At 32.3% G+C, this 12,557-nt stretch overlaps 1 protein-coding gene across 1 annotated transcript; it reads left to right on the forward strand.

Annotated features, from left to right (window-relative positions):
- Positions 1-236: 236 nt before the first annotated feature.
- LOC149164937 (laccase-3-like) lies at positions 237-3,082 on the forward strand. The gene is made up of 7 exons (XM_089429653.1): positions 237-324; positions 481-641; positions 766-917; positions 1,337-1,581; positions 1,672-1,800; positions 1,891-2,835; positions 2,952-3,082. Exons 1-7 carry the CDS (start codon positions 237-239, stop codon positions 3,080-3,082), a joined length of 1,851 nt encoding a protein of 616 aa, XP_089285779.1.
- Positions 3,083-12,557: the final 9,475 nt, after the last annotated feature.

Below are 12,557 nucleotides of genomic sequence, written 5' to 3' on the forward strand. Positions count from 1 at the left end.
TATATATTTCAATAATTATAAATTAAAATATGTACATTCCACATATTCTTAATCTTTATAAATTCAAATAACTACATTCCACAAATATTAATTAAAGTTTATTAAACTTGAAATAATAAAACATATATTTCTAACCATGGTCCAAATGCTTATGTTAGGCAGGTATAAATCCATATTGTTAAATAAGGTAAAAATTAATAAACCATACTTTCTTGCCATCATAAATCTATGTGATCATGCGAAGCAAGTATGAATTGATATCGTTAAATAAGGAAAGAAGTACTGTGAAAGTAATCGTTAAATTAGGAAAGAAGTACCGTGAAAGTAATAAAGAATATCTTCTTCACCATTATAAATCCAAATAATTATGCTAAGCAAGTATGACTTTATATGCTTAAAATAATGCCCATTGTCCTCAGAAGTTCTTATAAATATCTAATGTAACGGACTGATTTTTATCAATCACTGCTGTAAAATTAGACAAGTCGTATTTGCCCGATTTGCATGATTTTCTGAACATAATTGTTCCCAGAGGACCTCAATATCCGGGCAACATGTCTTCAAGGTCCTTAGGATGTTTAGTGGTGCTTTTGGTTCTGGCAGCTGTATCAGATGCAGATATGCATAACTACACTTTCGTTGTATGTATGCTTACAAGCTTATGCCTTTGAGCTTCTGTATTTTGACATCTGCGACCACTGATTTAGTCTTCGTTCATGTATTATATTTTGCCAGAGACGGATTAATTGATTTCATGTTTGGCAGATTAAAAGGACGCGAATCACCAGGCTGTGCAGTAGTAGGAGCATAGTCACTGTGAATGGACAACTACCAGGTCCAACGCTTTATGTCCGGAACGGGGACACAGTTAGTGTTAAGACATATAACCAAGCTCAATATAATGCTACTCTTCACTGGTATGTCTGAACTTTGATTGTTTTAAATTGGACATTGTTGTGACATAAATTTGAGAGTTTAGAAATTGTTTACGGATATATCACATCAGTATCAGTTGGGTTGGTTTTTTAATTAATATATGTAGTTTATTATCAAGATTAAAAGAGACATATAAATGTCAGACATTTAATAAATATTATTTCTATTTATTTTTCCAAACAATATATGTAATTTATCATCATGATTAAAAAAATATTAATATCATATATATATTTTTTAAATTTTGGTAATGAACCACATATATTAATATATCTTTTTTTTAATCCTGATGAACCACATATATTAGTTCTAAACATCAATAGAACTAATACATTGTGTACAGACAAAGTAATCCCAAAAGTATAAATCCTGAAGTTTAACCGTTGTTAAATGTTGGCAGGCATGGATTGAGGCAATTGCGTACAGGGTGGTCTGATGGGCCGGCATATGTCACACAGTGCCCTATTCAACCTGGTGGGAGTTATACTTACAGATTCACTGTTATCAAACAGGAAGGAACATTATGGTGGCATGCTCATATATCATGGCTAAGAGCTACGGTACATGGGGCTTTTGTCATACTTCCTAAGAAGGGTAGCCTCTATCCTTTCCCCAAGCCCAGCAGGGAAATTCCGATCGTACTAGGTAAAACAATTACTTGTAAGCTTGTGTGTATAATTGTAGACAATTTACTCGTCTCTAACAATTATTAATTAAATCTGATTGCTTGAGCAGGAGAATGGTGGAACACAGATCCCATGGCAATTGTGAATCAAGCAATACTCACTGGTGGTGCACCCAATATATCCAATGCCTTCACTATAAATGGACAGCCAGGAGACCTGTATCCCTGCTCCGCATCTGGTACATATGGACCATTACCTAATTGTGATAATAAGTTAAAATTGTGAATATTTGAGTTGAAACTGACAAAATGAAAGATTGTTGATGCAGACACATTTCGTCTCCCTGTAAAACGAGGAGAAACGTACCTTCTGCGAATCGTGAACGCTGCGCTCAATACTGGGCACTTTTTCAAGATAGCAGGACATGATTTTACAGTTGTAGCTGTAGATGCTTCCTACACCAAACCCTATAAAACGGATGTAATTGTTGTCTCTCCTGGCCAGACTACCGATGTTCTTCTCACCGCCAACCAGTCGGCAGGAAAATACTATATGGCGGCTCGAGCTTATAGTAATCTGCAAACGGTTAATATCGATAACACCACAACTACTGCCATTCTAGAGTACCCAGGAAACACACTTCCCACGCCTCCCATTTTCCCTGAGCTCCCATTCTACAACGACACAACAACCGTGACTAGATTTACCAGTGGACTCCGAAGCCTGGCTTCCTCAGAGCACCGAATCGAAGTTCCTCAAAACATAGATGAAAGTCTGATCTACATAGTTGGATTAGGGTTGCTTCCGTGTCCCGCTGGTAATATCTGTGGAGGCCCGAACGGAAGCAGGCTTACTGCAAGTGTGAACAACATATCCTTTGCATTGCCCCCAATAGCCATCCTTCAAGCTGCTTATTTTGCCATTAATGGTGTGTTTACCACGGACTTTCCTTCAAATCCCCCCGTTACATTTAACTACACGGGACAGAATATTTCCCCAAGTCTCTGGTCACCTGCATCTGGCACAAAAGTGAAAGTGCTGGAATACAATTCTACAGTGCAACTCGTTTTTCAGGCAACAGACATCTTGTTTACCGAAAACCATCCAATGCATCTTCATGGTTATAGTTTTTACCTGGTCGGGCAAGGTTTCGGGAACTACAATTCCCTAACAGACCCGCTTAAATTTAATCTTGTCGATCCTCCAAAGAGGAATACCCTAATAGTTCCAGCGATCGGATGGGCTGCCATAAGATTCAAAGCTGACAATCCAGGTAATGAACAAACTTAGAAGATTACAGTTTTCTCATATTTTAGCTGCCATCTTGCTTGATATTGATATTTAGTTATCAGTCGGATCTAACTGGAAGAATCGTTACTGTATGTTTAGGAGTATGGTTCCTGCACTGTCACGTTGAAGATCATTTAACATGGGGATTGAGTATGGCGTTTCTCGTGAAAAATGGTCACGGTTATTGGGCAACACTGGAGGCTCCTCCGACAGACCTCCCCACATGTTAGAGTCTCATCTGACCAACTTTAGCGTATTTCATAGAAATCTTCGCATCAGAGTCTTATACGATAATGGTGATTATTAGATAAGAAAAATCAGAGTCATAAATAATCGGACTATCGTCCTTCCACATAAGTATACTGTAAACTTGTTTGATTGAATTCCTTGCTAAAATCGACCAACATAGAACAAAGGCCAATGTAATGATAGTGTCGGTGTTTCCGTATGGGACAACATAAGACCACTATGTAATTTTCATCGTTCCTAGTTAGGAAAATGTAATACGATAAGGGTGATTATTATATAAGAAAACCACAGTTACAAATAGAAGGATGATCGTCGTTCAACATTGGTTTAAATTTATTGGAGTGAATTCCTTCGTAAAGTCTCTTTGCATAGAACAATGGTCGTTGATGTAATAAATTTATTGCAGTGAATTCCTTCGTAAAGTCTCTTTGCATAGAACAATGGTCGTTCATGTAATACTAGTTTTGATGTTGATGGAAGCGTATGATTTATCATTTATATGGGGACAATTTAAGCTCACTAGGTAATTTCCATAGCTTTTACTTAGCATCGGTTAATGGAAGAAAAATTGGAATCCTGTATGGTATTCATGTTTTTTTTATTACTTCTATTGGTAATTTTCATTTTAGGGACGTTATAAATTAAACTGTGATGCATATAATTCTAAATTTGATGGAAGTTGGATTGTAATTTTTTATTTTCCTATAATTCGAAAATGAAATTAAATATTTACGATTTAATTAAATATAATTTTAAAAGTAAATAATATTATAAATAATTGGTTTTAGTGAATCGGCGTAATTTGAAAATTTTATTTTTTATTAAACTTATTTTTTAATTTTTCTTTAATTTAAAATCTAGTTAATAATTATTAAAATAATATATTTAAATTATTAAATTTATATAAATTAATTATTTAAAACAAAATCTAATATTTTAAATTTATTTAAACATTTCAAAAAAAATTAATCTCATCAAAAAAATATATACAAATATTCCAAAAAAATTCAAAATCATAAATAAATAAACAAAAAAATTAAATTTTATTAAAATTGAACTTCCTTTTTTAAAATTATTATTAAACTTTACCATTTAAAATATTTATTAGTAAAACATTGCTAACCATAGCTGAGAGGCTATATTCCAAAAAAATTCAAAATTATTATAAAAATAAATAAATCAATAAATAAATTTTATTAAAATTAAACTTCCTTTTTTTAAATTACTATTAAACTTTACCATTTAAAATATTTATTAGTAAACCATTGCCAACAATAACTGAGGTGGCTATGCCATAAGCGTAGAGGTACATACTAAATATAACACCATTATTTCTACCTTTGAGCTTTCTCGAAAGTACTAAGAATAACACTGTTATTTCTACCTTTGAGATTTCTCGAAAATACAAGGTGATATGATTCTTATATTATATTATATTATATTATAATTTATATATATATATATATATATATATATATTTTTCCAGTTTCCATTTGGAAGTATATGTTATTTATATTTTATTATTTTTATGAAGGTCTAATGACGATGTTTTGTTAAACCATTTCCTGGTAAGGCTATTGAACAACTAATTTTAAAGTTTTTTATTAAAATAAATAAAATAATATGATTTAAAATATGGAATTTTTTAATATGTAATTTTTTTTTAAATTTTCATGTTTATAAAAGTATTCAGGGGATCATATAATATAGGATGTATTTAATTTAACTATGGTTATATTTTATGTTTTTAATGTGTAATGTTAAAGATTTAGTCTAGATTATATTATTTACTAGTTTATTAGTTGTATTAATATATTAAAATTAATAATGTTTAGATTGATTATAGATTAATAATATTTAGATTAATTCTATGTATATTTAAATTATTTATTGTTTAGGAGTGTATGATTTATCGTTTTTAAATAAAATGTAAAATATTAAATTTCACAAAAAAACTTTCAATGATATGAATAGAAATAAATTATTAAAAAAAACTAAAAGAACACAATGGAGTTTGCCCAAATAGACCTATATCATCTCCAAGTCTGCTTCCAATGGAATAGCCTTTTTAATTAGGATACAAATGACCCAAATTACATGAAAATACCTTGTATCTAAAGCGAACTCTCTATTATACAACTTTACAAATCCTCAAAAAATTTCTGAGCACAAATCTTTCTTTTCTTAAATTTCCAAAAAAAAATGAAAATAAAATAACACCACAAACAAAATAATAACACATGCTACAATACTAAAGATATCAACTTCCCTTCACAAGTATGCAACTTTAAATGTTATATACATACCCAACGACTCTCTATGAGAAACCTCTCCCTCTTTTAATACTAACTTTTATACCACATCCAGTCTATAACATGGACTTTAAAATTTAGAGATTCAACCCTGTATACATAACCACATTGTGTTGTAGCTACACAATGGCTTGTTAAAACCTTTTTCAACCTATCTCCCTTTCTTGTACTTCAATGTCGTTAAAACTTTGTTTTACACATTATACACAGTGCCTTCAAGGGCTTAAAAGACGAGATTGGCCTATTTCTCATAACTGGAAATATGCGGTGGAATGGAAATTCCTTTGTCATATATAGAATTCGGAACTCGCATCCCCACGCTTGAGTTTGTGGAATTTGCAACCCCATTCATTGGAATCATATATTAAAATAACACTTGTATGTTGGAAATTTTCTGTTTAATTCCAAAACAAAATAACTTGAACAGAACAGAGAATGATGTTCTATTTTCAACGCATAGGATCTTAGCACAGGGAAGCTAAAAATTGTTTTGTTGAGGACAGAGTTTCAACAACACAAAAAAAACATCTATTCATTAACAGGAAACCAACTGTTACATAAATCATCTTCCTCACACAGAGGGATTTCACAACTGCTGTTACAAAATGGGTCTTCCTCTCTCATAGGGATTCTCCAAGAAACGCTTCAGTTCCACACAAATAAATTTATTTTGTCTCTGCTTTGAAATTTTACACTGCTGTGTGTAAAATTTTTTACATTCACTGCTGTAACAAAAAACTTACATTTACGCTTCTGCGTATTACCCTTTGCATATTCAACAACCAAAAACTTTCTTTGCACTGCTGTGCATTCCCATTACATTGCTATTCTACGCTGCTGTGTATTACATTTCATGTTCAACAACAAACAGAACATTCACACTGTTGCGTGTAAAAATAAACTTCTTACATTCGCTCTGCTGCGAGTACAACTGCAAAGACTTCACGCTGCTGTGTATTCTTTGCATTACATCCACACTCATTCGCACTGCGCTGAGTTTCACATTGTAGTTCATTTTCAATGAAAACAAAACACATTACATATCCGCTGCTGCACATTACATTTCCTTACAAACTCTACACTGTTGTGCGTTAACAAAAAAAACTCTTGCATATGCTGATGCGCCTTTTTTTTTCTCACAATAGAGAACTAACTAAAACATGACCATATGTTTTACTTGTGCGGTAAAACAAAATACAACTCCTGTGAATAATACAAAACAATAAAATTAAAATCTTTACCTACGTTCTACGAATCAGATTGAATTTCATTAATTTCTTTTCTGACAAAGCTGACGGTCATACAAAATTTACTTCACGCAATGTCAGCTGCATGTGCAGGCCTATACGCAGCTTTAGTTTCAATCAACGGACATCAACCCACCTTTCAATCGGATGACTGATGCTCGATCAAACCACACGACCTTTACGCTCCGGGAAAAAAGGTTGTTTTCAAAACCGCTTGAGGACACACGTCAAATGGCGTACTGTATCGCTGCCCCTCCAGAGAATATCACTATTCGTGAAAAAGCGATGCGATAAAACTGGTGGTTTTATCAATTAAATGCGCAGGTGAAATTATAATTTCAACACTGTAATCATATGTTATGCCTCGTTACAACTGAATCATATTTTAATATAGCATTTGGCCCACATGTATTATAATTTCATGTTGTAACAATTGGTCTTGTGCTCCAATCAACACTTTAACTATGGCACTTTAGTTGGTTATTGTAATATGTTGTCAACACTTCCATTCAAACACTTCATGTTTGGTTATCAATTCCGAGGAGGTCGTGGGTTCAAACCTGTAAAATCTAATTTTATTAATATTTTATTAATTTAATATTAATATATTTTTATGTTATATTAAAGATATTAATATGTTTTGACATTATATTAAGTTTAGATTATTATCTTTTAATGTTTAGGTTTATATTATTAGAATTTCATATTAGGTTATTTACTATTTTCAATATTGCAAGTTTTTAGTATTAGAATTTATAATATTAGGTTATATTGAGTTTTTAATATTAAGTTTAATTTACCTCCATCAATATTCACATTAACATTAAAATTTAAGTAAATAACCAATAATAATAAAAAAAAGTTAATCATAATATAAAAAAATAATAATACTTTTATACAATTATTGTTTACAATTACAAAGTTAACCACCACCACCACCATCAATATTAATATAATAAATAAATATAATATAATTAATTTAAATATATAAAATTAACATTTAAATCACATTAATAAAAATGTTAATTATTAATAAGAATTTGAATTAATTATATACATTAATTATTAATATTGATTTAAATTAAATTATGATTTTAGTTTTAATTATTAATATTAATATTATTAATAACATTAACATTACAACTATAAATAATATTAACAACTTTTGGTATTAACAATAATACTAATAAATTTTGATATTAATTTTAATTTTAATATGAATAGTTAATATTCGTTTGAATATTTATTATTATTAGTATTAAGTAATATGTATATGAATATTATTTTTAATAATGTTAGTATTTATAAATATTAATTTTAATGTTAATTATTGATATTAATGACATTTAATTAATAATATTAATATTATTAATGACCTTAATATTATAACTAATATTAACATTAAAATTTATGAACAATATTAAAAATATTATTAATAAGTTTTAATTTACAATATTCTTTATTATTATTATTATTTTAATTTATTATAGTATTAATTAAAGCATTTTAGTATTAATATAATTGACATTACAACATTAAACATAAATAAAATTTTAATATTTAGTTTTAATATTATATGACAGGGGTTTCGGTGTAAATCACATTATCAATCATTTGTCAACTTGTTGTGACGATGAACCACACTTGCTGGTTCGAAACACGTCGACAAATGATTGATAATGTGATTTACACCAAAACCCCTATCATATACTTGTTATGGATCACAGAAGCCTCATTTCTACAGTTTTAATATTATTTACGAATATTAATATATTTTTTTTTTTTTCTCAGTGAAACTATGCTATTGTATTATATTATGTACAAGTGAACATTACAGTCAGAAAAGCAAGTTACCCAAGGCCAGCTGCGGCACTGTGGGTTGGCTCTTTGCAACTCCCAAATGGCCCTCACAGGGGCAGCGTTTCCCTCCGGAGTTGCACCCAGTACATCAAAACACAGTATAATTTTCATTTCAGACCATTAACACCCTCGCAGGGGCTTTTAATCAAAAACTGCCCGCGCAGGGGCGACCCACTTACTGAAACAGAGCATTTAGAAACCTGGACATAAACTTTTAAAGACTCAGACTTAAACATGTGGCGTAACCCATATCCATAAACAGAGCACGAACTAGACAGAAAACTTGAACATAACCTGAACAAAAAGATGATCGACGCACGCCGCTGAATGCTAATCTTCGGGCTTTTCCTCAATAATTGGAACCCATCCATATTCCTCAGAGACGTCTTCCCTTGCTTCCTCTGCAGCGTTCTTGGAGGAGGACGCTTCCGTCTTCTGGTTCTGGGCAGGAGCCTGCTCCGGAGCTGCTCCCTCTCGTTCCTCCACAATTGCCGGAGGTTCATCGGATAACGGTGCTTGGCTGCCCTTACCAGCTTCATAATCCTTGGATTCCTTAACAAATAGGACGGAGAGGTGCGCACTGATGCTCCCAAGAGTGAAAACAGCAGTGCCGAATGCTGGAAGGGAAGGTGGATTTGAATTGGGGCTACCCGCGTCCATGAATTGGGAAGCCTGCATGTGGGCAGCCCCAGCCCTTCGGTGACAGTAGCAACAGCAGCAATGGTGGTGGATATCCGCTGCTGGATGGCGGGAGGAGCTCCCTCGACCTGAGCCACGCCTACATGGCATTCTTTCTCGCAGCTTGACCATTTTGGCAGAGGAGCTGGCAGCGAAGAACAGAGCTTCAATGGCTGGAGGCCCCTGCTCGAATCCTCTCTCAACACAGCGAAGAATTCTCTCCGTTCCTCTTGGCAGTAACACAAAGTAACCCACAGCTCTGTCACCAGGGAGGACAGGCGAGGGAAAATCTTCAGCCGCGGCGCCTGTAGCAACCACAGCGACTGCCAAAAGGAAACAATTGCCAAAACCAACCTGTGCAGCGATCCTCTCACCCTGAGAATGGTTCGTCCCCATGCCCAACTTGAATTTAACCAACTCGACATTCTCTTGAGCCTTGGGCGCCATAAATGCGCTCTGCAGCCGATCCAGTTCACCTTCGAACTCATTAACAGCCCTGAGTTAAAGCCTCAGTACTTAATACCTCGGCGGCGTTCTGATCTGCCCTCCTTAAATCACCACGAGGCATCACATGCAGGCCATGTGGCCTCCGTTCCTCTGCCGTGCGAACACCCGCATCCGGGGATTTACGAATATTAATATTAATAGTAATAGTAATAGTAATTTTAATTTTAATATTAATAATAATTTGAAATATTAATAGTAATATGAAAATTCATTATAGATTATAATATATAATATAAATTTAAATTATTTTAATTTTAATTTACTTAATGTGTAATTTTAAATTATTTAAATTTTGTGTTATTTTATTTTATTAATAATATTAATATTAATACTAATTAATATTGTTTTTATAATATCATTAACATTAATAACATTAAATATGTATAAAATTTTAATATAAAGTTTTAATATTATTTATTAATACTAATTTTAGTATTAATTTTAATTTTAATTTTAAGAATAATATTATTTAATATGAATACGAATACTAATATTACTTTTAATATTATTAATATTTATAAATATTAATTTTAACATTAAATAATATTATTAAATAAAATTAATATGGTCAATTATGGTCCAATGTCGCATTGTGACAAAGATTGTGTCAACATGAAAATCAACCATGGTCAATGATAGCCAACCATGTTTATTTTAGGGTTTATAATATTCATGTTAGGATATTCTGACACATTGGAAATAGTTAAGTATAACTTGGTCTAGGGTAGAGTTAGGTAAAGTGTGTTTCTTTACTATGTACTTTTGTAACTTACAATCCGACGGTCATGATATGTTCTAGACATGAAGTGATCCAACAGTTCATTCTCTCCACGGTATTATCGACACTTGATCCGTGGCTTAACACCCGATTGATCGATGATCTCTATTTAACAAGAATGGAGGGTCATTTGTAGTGTAACCGTTCATGAGAGAAGCTTATGTAAATTTTCATTCTTTTATTAATAAATTGCCTGGAGTGGCCGTGTTGGCTCAGGTTGTGGACTGTTTCCCTCTTTGAGGGTTTTAACCACATCAAGAATAATGGTGTATTGATCTGTGATCTTTTTTTGAAAAGTGTCCTTTGATGTTCTATCTGAGGAACTTACCTTGTAAATTCCTACATGGTATTAGAGCTATTTGAGGGATGCATCCGTTGGTGATCCAAATGTGGAGCCGATACAAATGCATCTGATTGTCGTTTTCTAGATCTACTATTACTGACTGCTTTGCAGCTGAGAGGAGTACTCTTTTGTGTTAGGAGCATATGTTCTAGTGAGGAACCCCTTTCATTTCACGCAAGAAGGTTTCCCGTAGCCCTAGCTACGTCATTTTTAAGATCTGGAGCTATACAATCTTTATTTGCAGTTCTATCTATTCATCTCTCTGTTTATTTCGGTTTATTTAGCTCTCTATTTTTTATTACCGGATCTATACCTTTCATTTCTATGTATGCTCTTTGCCCCGTGACTCTATGTGATCTCAGCAAATCAAAAATAGAAAGGAAGGATTTTTCTCATGCATATGCTCTTTTCCACCGTGCCTTAGTGTGATCTCGAAAAATCAGAAACATTGAGGAAAATATTTAGTTTCTGGCTAAAGCTAACTTCAAGCTGTAAGGTTTTTTTTTTTTTTTTTTTTTTGTATGTTTGTTTTGGGTTTTGTGGTTTTTGTTTTGTAGGCAAAAAAGATATTTTTCAAGTAAGCATACACCTTAAATCTTCAGTGACTAAAAAAAAAAAAAAAAAGCACTTCCTTTTTTCCAAAAATTATTAAACTTTTAAACTAGCTCACTTGGTCCAAAGTTAATTTATGAGAATAGAGGTCTTGAGTTCAAGTCTTTCTTTTTGTTGAGTTAATTTTTCAACAAGCACATATAACTAATGTTTTAAAGTTACTTTATGTAAAAGTGTTCTCACCCATTATAAAAGGTGAGTCACTTATAATTCTAAAGTCTCTTTATCTTTTATTTAAGTTACAATTTAGTGGGTAGTTCATAAAGTACCATTGTAAAAGTGACATTCACTTATTTATAAAAGTGAGTCACGTATATTTTCTTTTAAAGTGAGCTAATTAGATTAAGTTTGGAAAGGGGGGGATTTTTTTTTTAAATATAACATTATCATTCATTTCCACACATTCACACACTTTGTCGGCATCTTCAACAAATTTTCTTCAAAAAGTCATAACTTCTTTATCTGGAAGCCGTTTTCAAAGTCGTTTTTTTTAATCAGCCTAACTTTTTGAGATCTTTCCATTGGAGCACTTAGTTTCAGCATCTACATCTTCAGTTTATGTTAAAATGGAAATTCCATGCCAAGTTATTCTTGACAGCACCAACTACTTCCAAGGGTGGTCCTACATTATGGATTTACTTAGAATTAAAGGTCTTACAAAATAGCCTCAAGCCAAGAAACCAAACCTCAAGATGAAGATAAGGTAGCGAAATAGGAAAATAGGCAAGACCAAGCATGTGGGTTGATAGGGATCTCTATTTCACGAGACCTTATATTCAATATCGCAGAACTTGATACTCCTAATGAAGAAATGAAATAGTTCACTAAAGTTTTTGGAATTAAAAATGAAATTAGAGCCCATCAACTTGAAAATGAGTTTCTTACATTGGACCCCAATAATTTTTCTTCCATTCAAGATTTTTTTTCCAAGTTCAATACCCTTAGACTTCTTTTCGAAGGTGTTAAGGTTAAGAAAGAAGATGGTAGCCTTATCTATTCCATTCTTACTAAGTTGGGACCAACCTAATTTGTGTTTGTTTCCACCTTCCATTCTACTAGAGAAGCCATTATTTCTCAAGGACAAGACTACAAGTCCCGCTCTTTTGATTCCTTTTGTGA

Source organism: Pinus tabuliformis, chromosome 5_1 (genome assembly GCF_031772625.1).
Source record: "Pinus tabuliformis cultivar Carrire ecotype Pingquan chromosome 5_1, CPIR1, whole genome shotgun sequence".
Lineage (NCBI taxonomy): Eukaryota > Viridiplantae > Streptophyta > Pinopsida > Pinales > Pinaceae > Pinus > Pinus tabuliformis.

What these genes read in the sequence shown, in the direction of transcription:
- LOC149164937 (XM_089429653.1), top strand. Translation starts at nt 237, where the DNA reads ATGCGAAGCAAGTATGAATTGATATCGTTAAATAAGGAAAGAAGTACT. An exon ending in AGGAAAGAAGTACCGTGAAA is followed by an intron (nt 325 to 480) that starts GTAATAAAGAAT and finishes CTGTAAAATTAG; the next exon opens with ACAAGTCGTATTTGCCCGAT. An exon ending in GTATCCCTGCTCCGCATCTG is followed by an intron (nt 1,801 to 1,890) that starts GTACATATGGAC and finishes TTGTTGATGCAG; the next exon opens with ACACATTTCGTCTCCCTGTA.